The sequence below is a fragment of the Apteryx mantelli genome, chromosome 12 (assembly GCF_036417845.1).
Source record: "Apteryx mantelli isolate bAptMan1 chromosome 12, bAptMan1.hap1, whole genome shotgun sequence".
In the NCBI taxonomy this organism is placed as follows: domain Eukaryota; kingdom Metazoa; phylum Chordata; class Aves; order Apterygiformes; family Apterygidae; genus Apteryx; species Apteryx mantelli.
In genome coordinates, this window is record NC_089989.1 from 6,471,688 (window position 1) to 6,496,888 (window position 25,201).

General features: G+C 47.5%; 1 protein-coding gene across 1 annotated transcript in view; it reads left to right on the top strand.

Moving 5' to 3' along the window:
* The window catches only part of SUSD3 (sushi domain containing 3), a 33,906-nt gene that overhangs the window by 378 nt on the left and 8,327 nt on the right, over positions 1-25,201 (top strand). The window contains exons 2-4 of the mRNA XM_067303581.1: positions 17,746-17,934; positions 19,460-19,607; positions 22,731-22,898. Of these exons, the coding sequence (XP_067159682.1) occupies positions 17,746-17,934; positions 19,460-19,607; positions 22,731-22,898 (505 nt within the window). The remainder of the gene's footprint in view (positions 1-17,745; positions 17,935-19,459; positions 19,608-22,730; positions 22,899-25,201) is intronic.

Consider the following 25,201-nt stretch of genomic DNA (forward strand, 5'->3'; position numbering starts at 1 on the left):
CGGGTTGGGCCCCGGCCGGGGCGGGCAGGGGGTTGCGGGCTGCTCCGGAGCGCCGGCAGCCTCCCGGGGCGCAGCCCTGCGGGGGTCCCGCCGCAGAGCGCCTGGCGAAGGGGGCAGCTCCTGCGCGGCCTCGCCCGCGGGGTTTATTGCTTTTGAACGTGAAGCTTTGGGGTTAATGTACGGGAGCTGGAGCTGGGGGGTCATTTAGCTCCCTGAAGGCGGGGTGCAGCGATGGCGAGTGACTCGCGGTAACGAACCTTGGACAGATGTGAAATCTGAGTATCGTTTTAACGAGGGAAGGACTAGGGCACTTATCTTCGCGTAGTGTGTTGGAAGCCGCTGGTCCTCAAAGAGAAATAATCTCTTGACAAATATAAATTGACTGAGTAGAAAATGAAGATATCAGTGTTTTAACGAAATGGAGTAATACACCGAGGAGTGGAATAAAAAATGAATCAAAGCTTTTTTGCTTCCTTTTCTCTCTCTCTTCCCCCTCAGTTTTGTTACTCGATTTGATCATGTGAATCATAACATCCTTTCAAAATCTCTTTGACTTTAATAGGTCCCATTAACGTGATGATAATGGGACCGGAGAGCAGGTCTGGCCCTGGCGCGCGTCGGACGTGCATGCCGCATGTGGGATGCGAGTCTCTGGGCACGGCGGAGACACAGAGCTGCCGTCACCTGCGCTCGCTCGGGCACAGGGAGCTGTCAGGTCGCAGCAGTGCCAGGCTCGAGAGATGGGGAGCAGGGTGAAACCACAGGAGCCCTGCGCGGCCGCGGCTGGCTGCTCAGCGCAGCAGCGCACTCGGGTTTCTGCTGCAGTTTGCGGTGTAGACAGCATTTCACATGGGCTTAGGTGGAAGCAGAGGTAGACTGGTGCTGAGCACTCCTGAAAGTCGTGGGCATCTTCTTCCCCATGGGTTTAATTCACTGGTGTGAGTCTAACAGACTATATTGACCTGATTTTATTATGCTGATAGAAATGAGCAAACATGTTTAGGCTAACAGTATTGTAATGCTTTACATTGTATCCTCTGAATATGTTTTACTGTGCATTTAATTCGGATTTAATAGAGCACTTCATTTTAAAAATATGAAACAAGTTCTAGGTGATATACTTTGAGAGTTAGCAGCTCAAACATAAATATAGATCCTGTTGCTCTAGTTTGATGCTAATGTTATTTATTATTGACTTTTTTTCTTCTGTAAAATTACGTAGATTTGTCTCCCTTTATTCGTTGCATCAGATTGCTTTCCCAGCGTAGGTTGTGCCCACAGTTAGACAGGGTTTGTAAGTGGCATGTCCTGCTGTTACCCTCAGCCTTGCTGGTTCTGCATAGGATGATCTTGTCCTGTGTAGATGTGTGGCAAAACTCCCAGAAACATGGGACCCACCAAGAAACCCCCTGGCGTTGGAACCAGAAATCCACCCTCAGTTAATTGCTCAGATGTCTGCAAACCTGACTTCTGGGTCAAACCAGGTCATTTTATTCCACTGCTAGAAAACAAGAGTGTTTTACGCTATCTGTATTTTTGAAGTCAAAATGAGAGAATTTCATGTGTTACGGTAGCCCTAAGGAGACCCGTCTTCTGTCGCTGGAGAACCTGCTTGTTCAGGCTCTGTGACGATACCCCGCGGGGAGGCTGAAATGGAGAAACCTGTCTTTGTGGCCGGGGTTAACCTAGGGGTGATCGTGCAGTCCTCTCTCAGCCGCGCCAAAAGTGCGGACCAGGAGATCTCTGTAAGGTGCCAAACTGAAGCAAAAAGTGACTACACAAGATCAGGGCATGGATATTCATCTGTGGCTCTTCCTGCGGTTCGTTCCTGGCACGTGTTTCTGTGTTGGGTCTATGCCAGGACGAGCAGAGGTTTGCCAGACCCTGGCTGAGGTGTCCTGCTCCCAGCAAGCTCCCACGTCCCCTCTCCTCTCTGCTTGCCCCGCTGCCTTGCGGAGATTTGTCTTGGCCTTCGCCATTGGCACAGATTTCACCTTTGCTGAATATCAGTTTGTTACTACAAAAACATTGACCTAGGTGAACATGTTGCTGTTAAATCTGAGTGGTTTAGATGCTCAGCTAAAATTATGGGTACTTCTATGATTTTAAATTAAACTGTTGTTCAAGACGCTTAATTTAAAATGCGACCATGTTATTTATGCAGCAGCACTTGCGGGAGAAGTGACCTCTACAGAGAGCTGATGGCAACTGTTACACAATATCTTTCATTGTATCGTGTTTTTACTGGTAATCATTTTTCGTGCTGCCTTGATTGAATGTTCCCTTTGTAAAATTTGAGGCCCTGAGCGATAAGGTGGTAAGAATGATTTACACAGACAAACTCTCTCACGCGTTCCTTCTGCAGAAGAGGAAAAAAAGTTGCAAAATTTCCATTTGAATTAATATGTGAAAGACAGGGAAGTTGAAAAAAGTTTATTGGCACAGCCTAACGTCTTTAAACCTTAAAGGGACTCACAGCTTCATGAATTGCAGCTGTGAAGTTCAAACGTGCTCTACTTTTTCTGATTCTGCCTCCCTTTTGAGGACTGGTTTCTCCCTCAGACAATCTCACCTTGACCAAAAGCAGGGAGATTTATATCACCCTGTGTTTGGAAAGGTTCAGCAGCGCGTTTACAACGTGAGTTGTGTAAGTTAGCCTGAATTACACCTTTCAGGCGTAGAAAAGGATCCCTGCGTCGCGAGCGGTAGGCACGGCTGGAGGCGCGCGCTGGGAAGGTCAGCGCAGCGCTAATATATCCCGCGTATCGGCAGGGCGGGCGCGCAGGCAGGGAGCAGGGGCAGGGGACAGCGCCGCGAATTGCCCCAGGATCTCGTGAAGCTGAGAAGAGGCCTCCTTCCGTTCGGTTTTAAATTATATGAGTGCTTTGATGTTTCTCACATCGCGCTGTGGTTGTTTTGCTGTCGCAGCAGCATTTCCGCAGTCATCGCTGCGGACAGACTGGCCATGTCTCGTTGGCCATCGCTCACCAGCTTCACTGTATTAGCTGAAGAACCTCTGAAACTCTGAAACGCTCATGTAACCGGTGGCCTGGGCGGCTGCCCGCTCCCCAGGACTTATCCCTAATCAGAGCGCCGGAGCAGTGCCAGGCAGCCCCGTGCACTGCGCTGCCTCCAAAACTGCCCGAACTAGCCCGGCGGCTCGGGTTGGCAAGAGAGGAAGGAGCGAGAAAGGGGGAAAACTACCTTTAGTCCCCGTGTCGCTGGGGCTGGGGCTCTGGGCCTCTGGTTTTCCAGGGCGGCCCGCTGGGTTTTGCTGTGATTCATGCTGCGTTCCCGCGACCCGCCCGTGGCTGCGGGAAGGGGGTCGTGCTGCCGCCTGCCGGGGCACCGGGGCTGGGGTGGCCCTCGCCGAAGCACGAGCCTCCGTCCCTGTCCCTGTGCATTTACAGCAGGCTGCGTCGACTGTTATCGCTTGGGAGTTAAACCTTGGCTTAAAACACCTAGTTCTCTAAACTCATCAGCGCAGCCGCGGGAGCACAGGAAAGCAATGTAAAACATGCTGGGAACGGCTATTATGGCAGGGTATCGACTGGTACAGGCATCCTGCCGCCCCCCCAAACCAAGGGAAAAGAGAGAGCGCTTGAGGACGGTGGACCTTGCCACAGGACATCGTGAACGCTACGTCCAGGCCAATTCACAGAAGAAATGGTCTAGAAAGTGCCCTTAAGTGCAAAGGCGCCATTGGCTTAGGACAGACATAAGCTGCATTTTGATGGAGAAAGTAATTTTCTGGGAAAGTATCACAGCATATTTGCTCGGTTTTGCTCTTCTCTGGGTGTCTGTTCCGGCTGCTGAGGGATAGCGGATAGCAGGCTGGATACATCTTCGGTCTGACCCAGGGTGTCCGCTCTTTCCTAATGAGCAACTTTCTTCTGAAGTGAATTTGTATCCTTGCCAGTATAGAAACTGTGAAAACATGTCACTAAGAACTTATAGTTGCTCTTCCAGGAAAGCAAAAGCAAAATCGTTCTTCAAAGCCAAGAATACGGCTGCTCTGCAGAAAGGCTGCAAAGAACTTCTTAGCTAATTTCCTGTGATCCCAAGATGCAGCTCAGCTTTTAGGCAGGGGAAGAAAATATTCATTGTGAATTTCTATTTCCACAGGGTAAAATGTGAGAGAACTTGAAATATACAGGCTTGTAATTTCTTCAGGGTTATTTCTCCTTCCCTTTTCTCCCATGAGATCAAAGCGAAACCTGTTATTAAATAAGATAAAAATAAGTGACAGGTGCAGAATTTCAGCTAATTGGTTTTATCTCCTGTACTGCAAGATGATGATCTTAGTAGTTATGCATTTGCACCAAATATTATTATTGCTTTGAGGGAATGATTTTTGTGCTTGTCATAAAAACTCTGGAAGAGTACAAAATAGAGAAGGAAAAGAGTTATTAGGTCTTCTAGCATAGTCCTCCACAGTACAAGATTGCTCCCTACAGTATTCTTCAATACTTTGTCCAAGATGCTCTTAAATTACTTACATTATAGAGATGAATTATGTCTAGACATCTGAATCTCAGCTAGGGAAAGAAATGAGCTGAATGTTTTGGAACCCAAACATTAATATTTTTAAAATGGGAAGTCAACTTCAAAGTATAAAAACACCCAAATAAAAACAGCTAATCCCACCCTTTGTGGTTTTGCTGCAACCGGAGAGTTAAAGCACCGAGGGCTGCTAGTTTGGCTCTTCCCCTGCGGCAGAGCCCGGAGGTCCTGGGACTCCCACGAGAAAGCTGAGCCTCCCTGTGCACGCCGGAAACTCTACAAGAAAGAGAATTTCAACTGGACAAAAATCAGCATTAGATACGTAGCTTGTTTGGTCAAGGTTAGCACTGATTTTTTTTATGTGCCTAGCACTACAGAATTTTGCCTTCAATAGTTTGACAGAGACAAGCTGATGTGTAGGACAGTTGCTGGCTCTCACATGAAGACTTAGGCATTTTACTGACGTGCTGTCTTTCAAGCGCAGTCACAGATAAGCAACGGTGCTGGTCTGTGGAGCTGTTTTGACTAGCTCAGTGGATGCGGAGATTGACAGAGGGATGATTTTGCATTCTTTGTGAAACTCTGCCGTTCTTGCATTTCATTCGGTTTGGTGGTGACAGTGCGAGATGGAGAAGTTGCAGAGTGAGCAACCAGTCACCAAAATAAATCAACTCCTGGATCTGTTGAGGATCTCGCAGGCTGGGCTGAGCTGGTGCTGGATTTAGCTGCAAGGTTTTGCCGGCGTAGCAGGACTCCTAAGGCAGGTGTGGTGGTGCTGGCAGAGCACCTCTCGCTGCTTGGGGTGGCAGCACGGCCGCGGCAGTGTAGGTGGTAACGCGAGCAGTTCTGCTGCTGTGGGAAAACTCACACATGGAAAAGATGGGTTAGCTGCTTGCTTTTCCTTTGAGATAGTTGTAGGCAATTACGAAGTTACGATTTTGGGGGTAAAATAAAGTCAAATGCAGAGCTGCTCAGTTGTGCTTGGCTTCCAAGCAGAGGGTCTCTGGTCAGGAATTATTGTGAGGAGGAGTGAAAATGTGGAGAAGAGCCAGCTTGGGCGAAGGAAAGAGGCGGTGTACAAAATTTTCTGAATGCCATGTGGCCCTGGAAACTGTTCGGAAAGGTCACTGGGGCCAGGGTGCTGGAAAGAGGTGCCATCAGCAAGGACGCTTAGTTCAGCTGTTTGATTCCTCCTGGTCAGGAGAGCAGAACTTTGTGCCTTCGTGTAAAAGAGCAGAATTATACCCTGTAGAGTTTCTTCTCCGAACTACACTGATTCACAAGACTAGGAGCTTTGCCAGCTGGTCAAAAGGGGCACCTGAGCTGGATACGCATTTTCTCTTTTCTCTGAAAAGAGTTGCCCCATGCAGCCAGTGGCAGTTTTGCATAGGCAAGAAAGACCTGTAGTATTTGGCCCATAATTGTTACTACAGATTGGAACTAAGTTTTTCATTCATTTTAAATATGAACGATAGACTGTCTAAATGCACAGGCCTTCCAAAAGTTGCCAAAGATGAAGCTGAATTATAAAGGTGGATCTGACACAGATCTTAGTTTCTTAGACGTGTGTTATACAGTTCAGTGAAGGGCATGGAGCTGGCGTCCTTTGATCTACTGGCTTGAGACATGTGTCATTCAGTTTATAACTCACCTGCAATCACTTACTATTTTAATGGAAAAAGTAAGCAAAGTGTCCTTATATTCACATCCCCCTCAGTCTTCGTGTCTTCTTTCACGAATTCCTGCGGCCTGGGAGGCCAAAAGCAGGTGTTTATTGACTCAAACCGTTAATCATTCGTAGTTCTCGACTGACTTCTGCTGGGACGCTGTGCGACTTTCACACGCTTCAGGTCCACAGGTCGCTTTTGTGCCCTGTCTCCGCAGCGGCCGCGCTCCTGGCAGCACGTCCCCGCGCTGTGATGGGGAAAGCCTGGAAACGTGAAAGCTGCACCCAGCAGCAGCAAAAGGAGAGCAGGGGAAAAAGCCACAGGGCTGCAGAGAAGGTTGTTAAGTCTGACTGTTCAGTTAGTTTCTCGGTCCATGAGTGATTTTTATCACCATAATAAATTGCATGCTATTGCTAACTCTTTCAGACTCCTGTCCGGAAAAATCAATTATTCACAGAAATTCTTGCTGACAGTTGTGAATGCCAGGTCACAGTTCTGTGGTGTGTGTTTAGCAGCTTAAAACAGCAAAGCAAGGAAGGAACAGGTTCGGTTTCTCGTATTAGATAAGAAAAGGGACCCGCAGAAGTCAAAACAAGCCAGCAAGGAGGAGCAAATGCAGGCAAGGCCTCTAGCGCTCACGCTGGCTTTGCTTAACAGGGCGGTTGGAAATTCCCTTAACTTTGGAGGCACAAAGTGATATAAGTGGTCTGCTCAGTTTGTTTGTTGCTTCCCTGTTGCAAGGGTGCTAGGAAGCGCTCCGCGTTAATTATGAACCGGACATCGGAGCTGATCAATGAGGGTGACACTCGTCCCCCATCGGCTGTCACTGGGTCAGAATTAAGAAAATTAAGGCGTTAAAGCTCATGCCCTGAGACCTGGCCCAATAATGCCAACATTTAAAGTGTTAAAAGTTAGATGGAAAAAGGAGAAAATGGTTCTTCGTGGGTGACCTGCATTGCTCCTTGTTTGGAGTGTTTAGCTTTCTAAAAAAACCCAAACAACCCCCCTCCACACACACACATACAAACCTGTGTTAAATGATCTGTTTTAAAACAAGAAAGTAGTTTCAAAGAAAAAAGTTGAAAAGTTCCCATATTCTTTTTAAGTGTTTTGAGCAAACATAATCCCTATGTTTTGTGGGGGTTTTTTGGCCAAAACTGAGCACTTTGACCTCAAGTAGTAAGCACTTTTAGTCCACCTAAAATTCATTTGCTAATTCCCGAGGCAGTTTTGGGCGGCTGTAGACCCTTCGCACCGGTCGCCCCCGAGGACTTTTTGGTGGAGGTCACAGCCAGCGCCCTCCCTCCGCGCGGAGGTTGTGCAGAGCCCGGCAGAAGCGACGTACGTGCGAGACGGGGACGTACGCGTCCCGTCGGGGGACGTCTGCTCGTGCCTGCGGCGCTGGTGATGCCGCGCGTGTTTGCGCACGGCTGCGCGCCCCGGACGCGCCAAACGGTGGCTCCAGGCGGATCACCTAGACCTGGGCGTCTCTGGGCGCGCAGGGGCCGAACGCGCGGCGGGGGCCGCCTGAACTCCTGTTGCTCCTGGTGTGCTAGCGAGCGAGTGACGCAGCTTTAAGGGCTGCTTTGGATGGGGGTGGCCGGTGGTGGCCAGCTCGGCCGGCTGGATTGGGCAGCGGGGGCACGTCGCAGCGCCCAGGCCGTCCGGCGTGCGCCCTCCTGCCCCGCAAAAATAAGCGTGAGGGTTTCTTTTGGCTTCTCTGGCAGGCAGCTTTCCAGTGAAGCAGTGCAATTCTACCCTGTATATCGCAAATTGAACACACTGTTGCAGCCCGTAATAAAAGCAGGAGAATTCTGGGGTTGCCAGGGCTTCATATTCATACTCGGTTTTCAGTCGTGACTGCTGAGATTAACATTTTCTCTTCTTTACCCTCCGCATACTTTACATCCTAATGCTCTCAGCTTAGTTAGTGCCTGGCTTCCCCGCCTCTTCTGCACAGCCCACAGAGGGTCGCCAGAAGCATCGGTGGTTTCCGTATAAAAAGCGTAGATTCAGACTGTAATGGGCAGCGTTGCTGATGGTTTGTCTCTATTTTACTTTCTTCACGTGCAAGAAACGGGAAAATCTGAATCTTGCTCAGTTTATCAGAGATCTATTGAAATGTTTAATTATTGCAGGATAGCTCTTATAATTATTAAATCGTTCAATTATATCTTTATAGTTATTAAGGTAACCCAGAAAATGTTAGGTTTGCGACCAGCTTATTTTCGGGTTAAATATAAAATTGATCCACTTAGGTGGTTAAAAAAAAAAAGAAAAAAAAAAAGAGAGAGATGTTCATCGGCTCTAAAGAGAAAAGGTCGATATGTTTTGCCGGGTTCCTTAGAGGTGCTAAAGCATCTTGTAAGTGAGCAGCCACGTAGCTGGCTGCGGAGCGTTTTCTGACAGTGAGCCCTAGTCTCGGGCCTGTCGGTAGGACCAGCGCTGATAAGGTGTTTGTGCTAGAACTGACCAGACTGTGTGGTTTTGACATTTTTCTTTTTCCCACGTTTTAGAGGAAACAAAACCAAGGGGGAGAGTTTCATCGAAACGCCTGCTTTCAGGCAAAGCGTCAGGTTTTTCCGTTGGGGTTTCTACAAGCAAGTGCCCGCAGCCTTCTCCAGACCCCCAAAACGCCCCTCAGCAACACCGACAAAGTCCATCCGTAGGTGAAAACCCGCTCGGGTTTGACGCTGCGGCGCCATCAGGGTTTGGCTATAAAGCGTTTGGTGGGAAGCGCCGCGAGCGGTCCCGGCCGGTGCTGCCGGGCGCACGGCTCCGCTCCCGGCGTCCTCCGGCAACGCCGCCGGCGAGCACGGCTTTTGCTTCGCTCCCCCTCGTTTCTGCTCCTGCGTTCGCTCGCTGGCAGGGAGCGGAGCTGCCTGCGAGCGCTGGGAGGGCTGTGAATTCTCACGGCGTTTCGGGTTTCTCCCCGCACGGATAAGGCAGCGTTAGCAGACAGCTTTGCCCTCCGAAACGGCTGCTGGCTCTCTCCCGCTCCGGGCTCCTGGCTAAGCTTGGTGAAGGACTTGTCAAAGACGCACTGCTACCGAAACCTGCGTGTTCGCCCGTCGGTACTTGACCTGTGTGCTAAATACTGATGATGCTAAATACTAATCTGGATGCTGAAATCTGAATTTCCAGGAATAACAGGCCTTTCCTAGCATAGTTGCTCATTTTTATTTAGTTTGCGGTGATTGTTTTCTTGCAGTTATTGTGACAACAAAAACTGTTTTGAACAGTATTCCAAGATAATCTATTATCCCTATTACAGAGAAGGAAAAATTTTAACATTTCCAGTCAACCTAATTTCCATTAGAAAATACAGCGCCTGGTTAATGGAGCCCACGTAACGCTTCCACCATCGGCAGAAGTGTTTTGACTGGCCGCACAGCGTTAACGAGCGAGGGGTTATTCACGAGCACTGGGGAAAAATAATGATGAAAGCTGAAAATGTAAAACTGCAGACTTCCCTGGCGCGATGCTTGGGAATGGCAGCTCCGCCGGCGAGGATGCTGGCGGGCCGCTCAGGTATACTGGAGGTACCTGCGGTAAAAAAAGAGCGAGCTGAAGGAACTGGCTTCTTCCTTTCCTTTTTTTTTTTTTTTTTATCTTCTATCCTCTCCTAGTCTCCATTATTCCTCGGAGAGGAGGGAAGCGATATGGAAATAGCTTCCTGGGCTGCACGCCTCGGATTCAGATTTGAGCTGATGGGTTCGCTTTGCGCGCTGCGTCTCCCTGGCCTCTCCGGTTGCGCTCGGCTTGCCGGGAGGGTGGCGTGGCGGCTGCTGCGGCGACGCTCCCGTCCGCTTCGGACGTGAACCTCTCCAGAGATCCGGCGGCGGCGGTGGGGGGGAGGCTGAGCCCGTCCGCCGAGGGGTGGGCTCCGCGTCACCGCTCGCTTTTGTCCTCCTTCTTGCAATGTTGTGAATCCCGACGGTTACTGTGCAACGCGCCGTCCTGATGGACTCTGGCGACCGGCGCAGCGAGCGCTGGAGCCGGCGCGCTGGCGGGGCGCCGCGCTGCGCCGCGACTTGGTGGCCTTTTAGTCTCTTTGGGGTCTTTATTCTAGCAGCTAGGGCACAAACTGTGCATTTGGCAAATACGTAATTTATTTATCATCTTGTCTCCTCTGGAATGACAAAAAGGGGAGACCATGGCTGACCGTACAGCAGTATTAGATCCATCCGCTAAATCAGTCACAGAAACAACTGTTGGCATCGCTTCCGTGGGTAATTTTTATTTCGGAACAGTTTGCCTTAAGGCATAATTCTGGTGTATATCATAGTCAATGTTTTTTTAAATATGGAAGTAATGGGGGAGAGATAAATAGGTGAATACTTCTAAGTTGCTTTAGGTTTAATGGATTTTTTCTGTTCTTGCAAGTTATACAATTACTAACTTTTCAGAAGTGTCATAACATATTTTTTCAATTCTGTGGGTAAACAGACTAATAAAGCGCAGAATAACCATCTGTTCTTGCTTTACTGGGGACTTCACCAAATACCTCATTTTTCATTTAGTTCTTATTTCTCAATTAATTGTTCCCATAAGGAGAAAAATATTCAGTATTGCCCTTGTTGCTGGATCCAAGAGTAAAATCTACAGATGAGAATAACCTGGCTTTGATGTAAATTGGCAAAAAAAATCAATCGTGGAGATGGCTGTACAGTGACTGGAACAAATCCTCTCTTAAAAGAGCAACGTAAAATTCATGAATAAGAATCATTTTACACCAATTCTACACGTTATTTGTGCTTGAAACAGGAGGGCATTGCAAATGTTGCCAGCCAAAACTTAATCTAGCATCTTGGTGATATGTAGCTTGGATTCTGCATGGATTAAAATTGCTTGCAGCCCTTGCAGACAGGGAGTATTTCAGAGTAGAGCTGGGAAGTGTTTCCTGCTGACTCCTAAATCTTATTACAGCTTGTTCACTACACTGAGCAGCTGAAAAGCCCAGTGAGAAATGCTGGGAGAGGGAAAAGAAGAAGGCTCAGTATTGTAGGCAGAGATGAGCCAAACTTGCCTGGCGCAGACCCGGATCTGCCCTCTCCGAGGCCGGGAGCGGGGCGCAAGGCTTTGCGGTGCTGTATCGCAGAGCTTGATCGGAGGTGGCGCCGAGCATTGCTCTCCGGTGGCTCCTGCTGCCTCAGCCGGCGCAGCCGGACCCCGACGGAGGCTTCGCCGCCTCTCGCCGGCCGCAGGGCGCCCTGCGCCGTCGAGAGCTGTGCAGCGGTCGGGACGTCAGCGTGGGCGCCCGGGGCTTGCGGGAGGGTTGCAGCCCTGGCAGACGAGCGGTCGGCAGCCCCGCGCCGCGGGCGTGCGGCCGTCCGGCAGCGCAGCCTCAGCGTGGGCACGTCGTGTTAATTGCGGAGAAGTTCCTTGAAAGCACGAGAGAGGAGTGACAAGTATGTTTGTTAAGCAGAAGGGAATATGACAGGAGAAACGTTACCTTGCTCTGATATATACGGCTGTTTAACTCATCCTCCCGTTTCCATTCGGTGCAGTTTCTTATTTTTTTCCCCTCTGGCTGCATTTATTCGCCTGGCGTCTCCTCTTCTGCACACGCACCCGCCACCGCTCTTCCCTCTCCAGGCTCCTTGGCCGCGTCCGAGAGCAGCTGCTGCCCAAGCTCTGTCGCGGCTGAATCCAAATCAAGGAAAGGCGGCAGGCGGAAGGCAGCTGTTCCTGGGTGGCGGCGCGGGGCGCAGAGACGGGCTCGCTGGTCCAGCTGCCTCCAGCTCGCTGGCAACTCCAAGGGCCGTGGAGGGGTCGGGAGCCGAAAGGAGACCAACGTCGCGGATGAGTCTTGGACCCGAGGGGTGGCAGTGCAGCTGGTGCCAGCCCCGGCTGCACAAGTATTGCGTTATTATTAACTGTGTTGCAAGCGGTGTATTGAAAAAATCGGTTTTACCTGCAAAACAGACAACAGAAAAAACCTGACAGTAGTCATGAGCAAGAGAGGGCCTAAGGTTTCGTTTCTAGTGCAGGTGTCAGTAGAACGATCACGTGAACATCGATGTGTAAATGAACACAGAAAGAAGAAACTTTCTTCAAATGCCTTTCTTGCTCTGTTTAGAAATTCTTTGTCAATGCCAGAAGGAGCTTTTTCTTAAAAAGCACTTTCACGATTGTGCAGTGGTGGCCTGTGCGAGGGATCAGAAATTGGATTACCCCTTTAACGATTTTAAAATCAACTTTTCAATAGAAAGCAAGTATATTTTACGTGAAGTATTTTCACCGGGAAATGCTGAAATTAGGCAGATGCAGGACCCACTTATTACTGACAGTCGTGTTTCTTTTTTTACACCAAATCCTCGGGCGGATGTCTTGCTGTGGGTAGCTTAGAGTTTTAGCGCCCGCAGTTGCGCGGCCCGGTGCCGTGCGGAGCCGGCTCGGCGAAGCTCTGCCTCCGGCGGACGGCTTCCCGGCCCGCGGTCTCGAGCGCGGCGCGGTGCGAGCAGCGCGGCGGGTCGGAAAGGCCGAGCCGCTCCGCTGCCGAGGCGGCTGGCGTGCGGGTCTGCTGGGCGCCCGTGAGGCGCGCCGTTATCGGGGTGCCGCCGAGCAGCCCCCGGCCGGGCAGCGCGCTCCCGGCTGTCTGCAGCTCGCCGAGCTGCGGCGGCTTCGGAGGCCCCGACTCCCCCCTCTCCCTGCTCTCCCGTTTAACACCAGCGTCTTAAGAAGCTGCGCCGGTGTCTGCATTTCCTCGCGGGCGGATGAGCCGCTCAGAGCAGCGATTCGTTGTGGCGGGGCTGCAGGCAGGCTGGAGCCGAGGCGGCGGGACGGGGCTGCGGGACGGGGCCGAGGCGGGATGGCTGCGGGACGGGGCCGAGGCGGGATGGCTGCGGGACGGGGCCGAGGCGGGATGGCTGCGGGACGGGTGGCCGCCGCGGGAGCCCCTTCCCCTCGCGCCGGCTGCTTTGCTTTGCCACGTCTGCTTCACTTCGTATCTCGCTGCGGCTTGGGTTTCTTCTTTTTTTTCCTTTTTGACGTAGCAAGCTCTTCCAAGAGCTGCGAGGTTGCTGCGCTGGTCGGGACTCTGCCTGTGACTGCAGGGACACTAATTTGTAAGGCGTGCTCTTGTGAGAAAATAGACTCGCGGAAATAATATCATCAGCATGTTTATTTTCTTCTGGGTTTATAGAACCTAATGTTCTGTCCCTTTCTGGCATCTGGTTATTACGGCATGGTTTAGTTGCATTAAAAGTCGAGAATAAGCAACGCAAAAGCTTGGGTTACGTGTGGATGGGAATAATGAGGCAGAGCCATGGCTGTTCTATTTCTGAATGAACAGCAAGGGCAGTCTCGGTAAGAGGCAATTATTACTGTGTTTTAGGTCATTCTGCTATATGCTTTTGCAATGTATTAGATGTTTGTTTTCTATCTTCCTGCATGGGGAGGGAGAAGGAGCACAAGAAGTTTTTTGACAGACAAAAGCATTCTTAGATGACTCTTTCATTCTGCTTTCTTATCAGCAAAACATAAATTCACAGCTTGCTGACAGTGAAACCATATGGTAACTCTTTCAACAGATCGATTTTGCAATACAGATAATCCTGGCTGTGCATGAGAAAAGATATTTTGGATTATTTTGTCTTAGTTCTTATATTACTCTTTATTTTTCCGTGCCTGGGAGTTACATATTTGGCTATTTTGAACCTAGTGGTTTGTGTGAATTAGAAGGTTGTGGAGTATGCTCCACTTCAGCGGCTTCATGGGGCAGTCACTTGTCATACGGGGGGATCTGTGTCTTTGCCATGGACAGACCCTTTTGTGGTGCCAGGCAGTAGCATCCGGTCCAAATACTTTCTGAGCATCGGATATCCCCTTAGTGTGAACCCAAACTAAGAAATGAGTTTGTATAAATCAGCTCTTGCTTTACAAGAAGCTGAGGAAAAACGCCTGCTCAGAACTGCAAGGCGTTCAGGTCTCCGTGTCCTGACCCAAACTGACCGGTGCCTGCTGGTCTGCTTGCTTCACCGGAGCCGCGGGTGTGCGCTGGCCCGCTACGCGGGAGGAAGCGGATTGTTAATCCTTTTCAGTTAGCCAAATGAACCAGCAAAAGTCCTCACAGCTTCTGGTGGAGTTTAAACTCAAAAAGTGATTCCCAGCCCTTGCTTCCCTAGGGATGCATCTGCGAGCGAGTTTTCTTCTTCAGCTCAGCCGCCGTAGGCCAGTACCTGAAGGCGCGAGCAGCGCGTGAGCCTGGCGTGCAAGCAAAGGCTGCGGAGACTGCAGATGAGGTTGTGAGACGCGGATCAGGTCTAGGAGCGGTGCCGCGGAACCAATCAAACCAAACAACGCATCGTGAATTTTGATGGTCACAATGAGCTCCTTGGCCGCGAGAGGCCCTTCGCCGCTTGCACCTTCCTCCCGGCGTGGGCTGCCCGTCGCCCACGCGTGCGTGCGGGGTGCGCGCTGCGGCTGCGAGAGCGCTGCAGGACCCGTGCGAAGAGGGCTCTGTTCAGAACTGCTTTTTGGCGTGCTAATGCGTACTGCAGCCCAAGACCCGAACGCGTCTAGATATTTAGAAAACAAATGTAGCTCAGGATGTCAATCTGGCCAGCACAGATGTTTACGCGCTATTTGTGGTTTACTTCAGGAGACAGTGCAGCCTCAATGCTGGCGTCCCCCAAAACAAAAATCCCTGATTGTAGTAGATGTAGTCAAATAAACATGCCCAGAGAGTATTCAAAGGATAAGTCTACACAGAAAACTGCTTATATAAATACGAGGATGGAAACGTACCTAAACAATCCTTTTCTGGAGATGGAAGGGTAAAATTAACGTAGTAAGAAAGTCAGTGCAACAAATAATTGCTAAAAGATTATAGATTGTTAACAGCACAGGCTGCTAGAGCTTTACAGGGGAGATTTATAAATCAACTATTAGAAGACCTTTACTGATGAAAATCAGGGCAAATCTGATCCAGAAATTTTAAATCTGAACCTGGATAAAATTCACAAACTCATACTGGCATAAATCCATCTATGCATTTCAATAAAAGCTCCTATAAAAAGGAAAAAGTAGTGAGGCATTTAATTTTTCTACTTTGGCAGGAGGGCATTGTGTTGAAAAGCTCTAGGAAGAGGAGGAAAGGCTATTTCTATCCTGGCCAAATGCAGATATGTGAAATGCAGTCGATGAATTTTCAGCTAAGCATCTGTGCAGATCCAGGTAGAGAAGCTTTTGAAAGCTGGAGTTCCTGCCCCAGTTCCCTTCAGTGTGGGAATGATCCGCTCGGAGATGACATAACACTATTACAAACCAAGGAAATATCCACAGCTTAATGGAATACTGGCTAAGAAGGAGCTGTTAGAAATCTTTGTAAATGCTCAGGTGATGAAAATATTTTAAAATTCAGTGCTGACAAGGTCACTGACATTCAAATGTTTTAATTGCTCTACATATATCATTATGGGCAAGGATGATGCAGGAAAGGGCAAAGAGTGTCTGAACCAGCTACAGCTGCATATATTACTCAGAAAAGGTCAACACTGGATTAAATGGAGTATATCTTGAAAGAAAGAATCCAGTGCCAAATTATCCACTCTTTGGGGAGTTGAGGCTGAATAAAGATTGCAGGTCAACTGGCAAGTCTACTGAACGAGTCTAGCGAGGCTGCGCGCCCAGCTAAGCCCATGCACTTTGAATCGCATTTTGCTCTGAATTGCTTCCTGCACCTCGCACAGCTACAAGTGTCGCTGATACAAACTCTAAGTACGTGATCTGATATCTAAAAATACCCTTGAAAGTGTAAAATGCAAAAAGGAAGATATTTTGCAGCTTATGAAAATGGCTTTTCACAAAAAGTCTCTGAATGAATAAACAAGGTAAAAAGAAAAGCTCAAACTCATAGTATTTGTCTGAAGTGGGGAGGAAAGTTGTCCAATTCAGATATACGCTGTGTTGCAGTTATCAGATACTGGAGAAAAGGACAGGGGCTCAAGGGAAACGACCCTCTGGAAAATACTTGCTCTTGTTGAGGCAAATTACTGCCATGATACGAGACTGAAAGAGGTGGCAGAACAAATAGAAATAATGGGCATGGAATTAAAAAAGGCATGTTTTTTTTAAAGCTGGTTATCAGTACATATTTACTTAGTAGATTAGACCAGTAATTGTCACTGTGGCTTTTGTTTGGTCTTTTTCTGGGATTTCTTTGTGTTGTTTTCTAGGGGGTTGGTTTTTTAAGAGCATAAATTGCAGACAGGTAGTAAGCCTGTCTTCTGTTGTTTAATCTCAAAAGCTTAATATTAATTAAATACAGGAGAGTTTTTTGTTAGTAAAAATAAAATAGTTTGGATGTCAACATGTAATTCTGTCCAAATGTTCTCAAGGAGGCTATTAAAGCTGTGAATTTCTTTTTGCTGGTAAGTGCAGGAAGCCTAATTTCCCTCTTTCATTTTTTTGTGTTTTATCGTGGTGCTTGCAACCCCAGTCTCGCAGTCGCAATCCAGGCCTGTGGCCCTGCTGAAGTCACCTGCAAGTCAGCTGAAAGAGAGGGAGCTTGGCTTCTGAGGCAGGAGAAGTGCTGATACTTAGAAAATGTTAATTAAAAAAAAAAAAGAGAGAGAGATATGTAAAACAGTTCACAGATTCTGTCAGGGCCTATGTACAGGAACAGAAAAATGCACTCATTTTTGTTGTCCGTGAAGTATATCAGAATATCATGTGTTGTCCTAATGACCGATCATTAAAATTTATGTTAAAATGAATATGAAATGAAGGATGTGGTGGCAATAAAAGCCAATATGTAGAGTTAGTGGCTAACGGTAGGTTCCCGAGAGAAGCTAGAACTCCACGGCTCAAAGAACAACTGTAGGAACTAGAAAACACTCAATATAAAGAGAAAAGCTAAATGAACAAATGTGCTACAAATGAATAATATACTGTAAAGCAGAGTTTGCAACTTGAAAACAGAGATGAATTGAATGTAACTGTGCTGTATGGGTATCTCTCTCTCCCTTTCTCCCATTTTCTCTTTGTCCCCTCGCTTTACGATGGCTTTTGAACCTGTTGGCTCATTTCACTCAAGATTAAGAGCCGTGTAGTACTCTTGAAAGATATGAAGTTTCTGTAGAGTCATGAAAATATACTACCAAGTAGACTGAAATGCTGCAGTGTGAGATCAGTCCATTAGCTCTTGGAGAGTCTGCATGGGAGAAGACGTGTTATGAGTACTCCCAGCATGTAAAAACTCCCAGTCTGAGCGCTTAATTAAACACACAGAGCCCAACAAGATGGGAAGCCATAGGAGACCAAACCACTCACAGAATGAATTTTTTGGGGGCTTTTAATATTTAACAGTCTAAGTATATAACATTGCAAGATGAGTAAATCCCGCTTTGCGCCGTGGGTCAGAGCACTGGAGCTGTTGAGTGGCTCTGAAGGGGGTTTGGCCCTGGGCCGGTGCTTGGCAGAGAAGTCAGCATTGCCCATGCAGAGGTCTGTTATTTGTTTTGACCATTAACTTGGAGTGATTTAAAATATGCTCACAATAAAACAGCTTAAGTGGACCTTCGATTTTGGCTCTAACGTTGCATTGTCCTGTTTTGTTTTTGTTCTGCAGGGCAGTGCAGCCGCATATTTCCTCCCCAGCTTGGCTCACTGGAGATAATTCATGGCAATGGCACCGCTGTTGGGACGGTGATAACGTTCCAGTGCTCTGCCGAGCACCAGCTGGAGGGACAGGGCGTCATCACCTGCATTTGGAAAGGAAACACTACCCAGTGGACAGCGGGAGTGCCCTTGTGCAAGCGTAAGGTCCTTCTAAAACCATTTCCATCCCCTTTGGGCTATATTGTATTCACTGTGCCCTGGGCATCTCCTACAACATGAGGGTTAATTCTAGACATCTGTGCAAAGAACAAGACAAATTCAATTTCCTTCAGAGTTGCCCCCACTGACTGTAATTGCACTCCATATGTGTTCTGACATCATTAATTATCATGACACAGAAAAGGCCCTGTCAGATTTATGCCTGATCTCACATCACTGCCTCCAGTAGTGTTGTACCCAGAATATATGTGGCTCTCCAGCTACAAGATGTACTGCTCTTTAGAAAACATATAGATACGACCAACTAATTTGTAAATGTATTTGCAAGCTCTCTGATCTGGAATTCTTTTCAGAAGATACTTTGCTGTAAAAAAGCACAGAGGTATTTAAGAAGTGCTATTAGGTTATTGCCTGTGGGCAGCTGCATGGAAAAGTTATCACGTTGACAAGTAGCATTTGAACAGCAACAGTATTAACTACCTTTCATGCTGTCCCTTCTTATTTGTTATAAGATTGTTAGTAATTTGACAAGAAATAGGCCCAAGCAAAATTCTGATGCATGGTGCCTTTGAGCTTTGTCGTGTTCAAAACTGAGGTACTCGGTCTGGATCTCAGACCTTGTATAATTTGAAATCATTTGGTAGATGGATAGCTGTTTTAGACACTTACCATTCCTTCTCAAACTCAGCTATGCTTACCTCTGATTTAAGAGATTCCATTAAAGAAAAGGAATAAAAGAAATCCTCCCTTTGAGAGGTTGTAGAAATATAAAGCTTTTTATGGAGCTCAGCTGAACCATTTCTGATACTGGTGTTTGTATGGTTGGAATAAGTTGATGAGTTTTTGAAGCAAGATGTGTTTAGTGCTGAAAATGAGTTGGCAGAGATCTGCACTAGCTCTGCCATGCCACATTCCCATTCCTCCTTTTGTCTGGATAATTTATTTCCAACCTCGGATCATTGTGAACACTCTGCCCTGCAGATACTGTTCCTTCCCTTCCTTCTCCCGAAAAAGAGAAAGGCCTGTTGTTCACTACCTGCCAAATAGGATGTAATTATATAGAACTGTCCGTGCCATCTGTCCATGCTTCTTTAAACCCTTTTACCCCTTTCAGTATTTGTTTTTGCAGTTCCTGTCCTTGTTAACAACTGAGCAAGAGAGTCTGGTAGCTCACTTGCATTTGATATACTGAGAAAGTTGTGCTTTTTAGCCACTGCAGTGTTAGTGGCATTGTGTTAATTAATTGAGGTGGTAAAATACTTGTGAACAATTCATTAACATCTTGTAAACAGGTGATTTTTAAATAGCCCGATTTGAGGCTGCATAGCTTTATGTTGGAACCAAGACACTCTGATAACTTAACACGTACTAAGGTGAAAGTCTTCATAGAGTTATTATTAGCAGAAGTGTGAAGTGGGTAGGTTTCAGCATGATTTGATGGAACTGTGGAAGATGTATTCACGTGTTCACCTTAGAAACCTGCTTCTATGTTTGCTTTGCTGCAGCCATATCAAAATATGAGACTTTTGGATTTAAGGTAGCAGTGATTGCTTCCATTGTGAGCTGTGCCATCATTCTGCTGATGTCTATGGCTTTTTTAACTTGTTGTCTCATCAAGTGTGTGAAGAAAAGTGAAAGAAGGAGAACTGAAAGGTATGTCAAGAAAAGATTTTTTTTTAAATGGCAAAGTTGTGTATGTCATATGGACCCCATGGCTGTGAGAGCAGAGAGCTTCAAAGTTCCTTTCCAGGAACTGATGCTTACAACACCACAGTGATGTTAATTACTTAAAATCCTTATTTTGCCAATTAGGCTTTGGGCTTTGAAAGATTTGGAAATCAAGAGTATTTGGGCACCTAATTTCTTTTAATATCAGATGACCTAAGTGGACCTAGGCAGATCTGGGCTTACCCAGGGTTACGCAGGAACTGAGGGTGTACATCCCAGGTCTTAGTTGCTGGCCCAGTCTTTCTCTCCTTGCAGTTTTTAAGACTGGCTGTATTCCCTCTCCCCCCCTCTCTCTCCCTCTCGTTTTTTGCTCTTTTTTCTCTCATCAAACTCTGCTGGGAAAATTAATCTACTCATGTCAAAGCCATCAAAGCTCTCACCATCTGCAAAGTCAACTTAAAGCTGTTACAAAGATGTGATGAACAAGGATGCTGGAAAGACACAGGATTTTGTCTGCTGGCTTGAAGCACAAGACCCTGGGCAGAATTACAAACAGGCATGGGAAGAATTAAATCTACCAGTCCAGGCCGTTATAAAAACTTAGTGTGGAACATGACTAAGTGCTAAAGCTGCTGAACTGTTGTTCTTGAGAGCGTGCCGTCTAACTCACCTGCCGCAGAAAGGTTTCTGCGGGCGCCTTTTCTTCATTTGCCTCTCATTTTGCCTGCTTGTTGTTCCTAAAACTGCACGTAACGTCAGTGGTATATCTGCCTCCATCCCTGCGGTGTCTGCTGTAAAGGCAGCAAGCTGCACTTCTTGTTGTTTTCTAACCTCTTCTTGCTTTAGAGAAGTGTTTGAAATCAGGCAGGGCAGTGGTAAAGCGGAGGGAGGCTGGTGAGGGTACGCGTGAAGGTCTCTGTGCTCCCAGCTCTGTTCTATCTACAACTGTGTAGGAGCCACAAGTCCTCTTTGGGGAGATATTCTGTAATTTCAGAATCTGATTGGAATAAAAAAAACAAATTTTCTGTTTCCCTTGAAAAGATTCTATGAGGCAAAAAGTCTTTGGTGTCATTCATGATATTAGGTTTTCACTGCTAGCGTGAAATAATATTTGAAATGAAAGGGCTGATTGGCATTTTTAAAATTGCTGCTTTTCTTTTTGATAAGACTATTCGTATCAAAGTCCTTGTTTTCCATTTATTTTAAAAGAAATTTTGTCAGCATTAGCACTTCACATGCCTTTGACTTGATATTTTCTCTCTCACCAAAAAAAAAAGAAAATAAAAAGGCACCTTTACGCGGGGAGTTTGTACCCTGCGCTGTCGTCAGTACATGAAGCAATTCCCTTCATGTGGCGCTTCCCGGCACACTGCTGCCCTCCGCCTCGCTCCCCTGCCGCCGGGATCGGCTCCGGGATGGGGCCGCTCGGGAGCCGCCGGCTCTGGGCTCTCCCACGCTCCCGCCGGCAGCCGCCGGGCAGCAATCGCGGGGCCGGGAAACACGCTGCGCTCCGAAAACCACGCAAGCGGTGCTCCAGAAACCTGCCTCGCTGCGGGCGAAGGCGCAGCACGCCCCTGGGTAACGCTCGCCCGAGCTGCCGCCCGTGCTTGAAAGCGCCGGGGAGCTGCGCAGAGGGCGTCTTGCTTACGAGACCGGTCCATAGAGGTGGAAAGTGTGGACCGACTCTTGGGTGCACAAAGCATTTTTTTAATCTGAAAAGAAGCCACGGGTTTGATAGCTCAATACAAACCAAGAATAATTTTTAAAGGATTAGTTAAATAAGCACCTGTTAGACCATCTCTGAGAGAAAAGGTAGTCGGCGCTTGTGATGTCTCCTCTTGCCTGTAGCTTTGAAGTCTGCCCCTCTGCTTCTTCGGTGCTTTTAGTCGGGCTGCTAAAAAAGGGTCGCCTCTGTCTACAGACCCGTCTGGCCAGGTACGTGGCTGGTGGTCTCTGAAGTGCTTTCATCACGTGCCATCCTGTGTTTCGCCCCTGCGTTCGGAGCGACAGGGGGCAAAGGTTCCTCAAATCTTCACCCAACCCAGCTTCCTCGCAGGACGTGTCCCACCGAGCGACCTTCCCTGCCGCTTTCTTCCCCAGGAGCGGGATCGCGCCCTGAGAGAGATGACGTGAAAGTCGGCATCGCCAACTCTCACAGTGTAATCTTGTCCCATCAGCTAGTGCGAACGCCTGTGATTTTGCAAATCCTAGACCTCTTTTAAAAACAAGAAAAGCAATTTTTTTTGGCCCTCAGAGTTGTAGAGAGAAGTGTGAAAAGTGCCTTGAGTGTTTCCTAAAGGAAGTACTGAAGGCAACTAAACAAGCCCTGCTTTAAAAAAGGCAATATAATAGCTGCCTCCTCCATTTTTAAGTCAGTTTGTCAATTTTAAATGTGCCTGACAATTTTTGAACCCTTAGGAATGGCAGTATTGCAGAAATTCACAGAAAATATTTTTTTTTCTGAAGTAATTTATTCCATGAAGTGGCAATGCTCTGTAGTCTCCTCACATACAACAGGATCTGGCCTGACCTGGTGTCACTGATAAAGGTCTGTGAGAAAACAGACACAAAATCATGCCAGAAATGCCTTTCCCTATTAACTATAGGAAAATGTTCAGAGGACAGGGAATGACAGCATTCAGCACCGTGTCACCCCAGCTGCATGGGGCATAGGATCCTCACGTGTGGGATTTAGTGGGGGTTAAGTTGACATGGTGCTCTAGAATAGTCTTTAAATCCACCAAATTAAATTAAAATAATTTCTGTTCTTTTTGGTGCTTTGAACTATTCACAGGTGCTCATAAGAAAACTGTTCAGGCTGTTTTTTGCAGAATGCTGCATGATACTTAAAAGAACACTATTTCATAGAATAGTATTTATCCTAAGTCCCTTATTTAAGAAAGCCTCCCTCTTAAGGGCAGCACATATTTAAGTTTCCAGAAATTTGGCTTACACTTGAAATTCAGCATGTATTTAGATGCTGCCCTCAATAGAGATGGATTTACATTTAAACTCAAACTTAAGTGAATCAGGGCTGCGGTCAGATAAGAGCTCCGATATACAACTGTTTATCATAGTGATGTATTTTACCCTTTGCTTTATTGACAGAGATATGCAGCTCTGGTACCAGCTCAGAAGTGAAGAACTAGAGAACATGCAAGCTGCTTACTTTGGTTATAAGGGAAGAAATAATAACAACAACAATAAAAAACTCAGGAATAAACCAGTATTTGATGATGCGACTAACATGGCCTATGATAACCAAGGCTTCTACAGGTAAGGTTATTGAAACACAGCGGTTTTGAAGGGGTTTGTTGAACGGATCTTAGAAAGCGGATCAGGGAAACGTGCGTGCTGCAGGAGAGCCCCCGAGGGGCAGACGCCCGTCGCCTCTGCCCCGCGGAGCTCGTTCCCGGCTGCCTGCGGAGGCGGCGGCACCGCATTAGCTGCAGAGAGGTTTTTAATTGGCTTGGTTAACTGGCAGCTGAACCGCAGCAGCAAAGCGGCTGCTCCGTGCTGTCTCACGGTCCCGAGGGGCCGCATTGCCCAAACACCTCGGGAGCGGAGCCCGCCGGTGCCCCGGGCCGCGGCAGAACCGCTCGCAAGCGGGGCGTCCCGGCCCTGCCGTCATCGACGGCTGCTCCCTCTCGCGCCACAGCTCGCTGCCCGCAGCAGCGCCCAGGCGGAAGGAGGCGCAGCGAGCGGCGTGCGCCCGTGCGTGCTGGGCATGGGTGTTTTCTGTACCAGCTCAAAACAACCTCCGCCTGTGGCCAGATGTGCTACGCTGTGCTGTTGTCAACAAAAGAAAAACAGAAAACCGAATGCACAACGTGTCAAAATCTGATCACTGTGTTGCTGCTGTTATCCATATAATTACATGTCGTTTCCTCTTTGCTATCCTTTGGGTACTGCTCAGTCGTCGTATACAATAATATATGGCACCATCCTTGTTTACTTTTAATTCACTGCTCACTTGTACAGCTTTTGTGTACAGCAGCGTCTTGATTTGTAGTGGTTACCGGCGGAAAACAATTTTATGCAGGTTATAAACCTATTTCGGTGTCACAGTGCAGCTGGAAATGGTATTCAAATGGAGCACTTGCACAAAAGTCTGATGGCTGTTTAATCAACTCTTCACTTTGGGTGATTTCAGAAAGATGTATAAAGCTAATTAAATGGTGATCGTATCCTAAACAAGTTTTCAGAAGACTCGGGATCCAGTTTTTAATTTTGAGCAACTTCAATCTGCTGCAGCACTGATGTTTGGTAAAAGTGTCATTTGCTTTTAAAATAACATGGATAAACGCACAAGGGCTATACACAGAGGTTGGGGCTCTGCTGCAGCCTCAAGCTCTTGCGCGGTTCTTATCTGCACCACTCCACCAAGCAGAAGCTGTTGTATTGTGTTTACCAAATTCTGTACATCCTTTCTTAACTGAAAGCAGCAGGGAATATACAATTCATCTGGATAAGCAGCCTCGCTGGGACCAGAAGTCAACAAGTTCATTATTTCTCTAGAATAGCGGAGAATGGGTAAACTTCAGTGGGGAAACCAAGAGAGGGAGAGCAGTGAAGCCTGTGAGCTCTTTGGTTTTTCTACACAGCACAACCTGCCGGCTGTGTTAAATCCCCGTGCGCATACCCACCTTCCTGGTGCCTGAGCTCTACTGCTAACCAAGGTCCGCTTTATTTCCATGATGCAGAGGTCATATGATCCCAGCTGATCACTAGCTAGAGCAAAAATCAGCTGGAGGAGCAAGTGTATTCATATGCCCATGCCAGAGCCAAAAGTGTAGCCGTTCCTCACGCAGAGAACAGCTGCTCCTAAGCCTGGATGGGAATTGAAGCAGTTACAGATGCTGGATAAAACTCTTCCTTGGGATTGCTTTAGGAAAAAGCTTGACCCTTTAACAGTTTGTTCCACATCCTCTTTCCTCACTCAAATAAGATCCATTTAATCAAGGTTGGTAAATGCTCTTCATTTCTAATGTTTAATCCTGTTAAATGGATATATGCACTGGATGAGAGGTGGAAATTATGCTAACATATTTCATGCCGAGTCTTGCAGACAGCAAGTGATAAGTCAGCTTTATGTTTCACTTGCAAGGCTTATTTTTTCCGTAATGCATTAGACTAGCTCTCACCGTCCTGTGCACATAGCGCACTGGTACCAGCAGGGCTGGGCAGAGGAAGCGCTAGGTAAGCGCGGACCTGGAGCTGGCCCGTGCTGTGAGACTGCTGACACGAAAGGTGTGTTTGCTGCCTGCATTGTTTTGTGGCTCCTTTCTCCATTTAGCATGAAGTGCACGTTCGTGGCAGCCTTTGCTTGGAGGAATTTTCTAACTGCATGCGTTGCTGTAGCAGTAGAGCTGTTAGCTCTGATGGTCTGCAGAAATAAACAGAGACATTTGGTATGGTTGGAAACAGCAGCAAAACTGAGGGCAAACAAGCTGAAAAGAAAGCTTCTTTATATTGCTGCGGGCATTTGAACCAAAGTGTGCATGCGTGGTCATGAAGAAACTGAAAGATAATTTAACCAAGGTTTGTATTAGGAGGAATTTGTGAATGTATTACTAGAC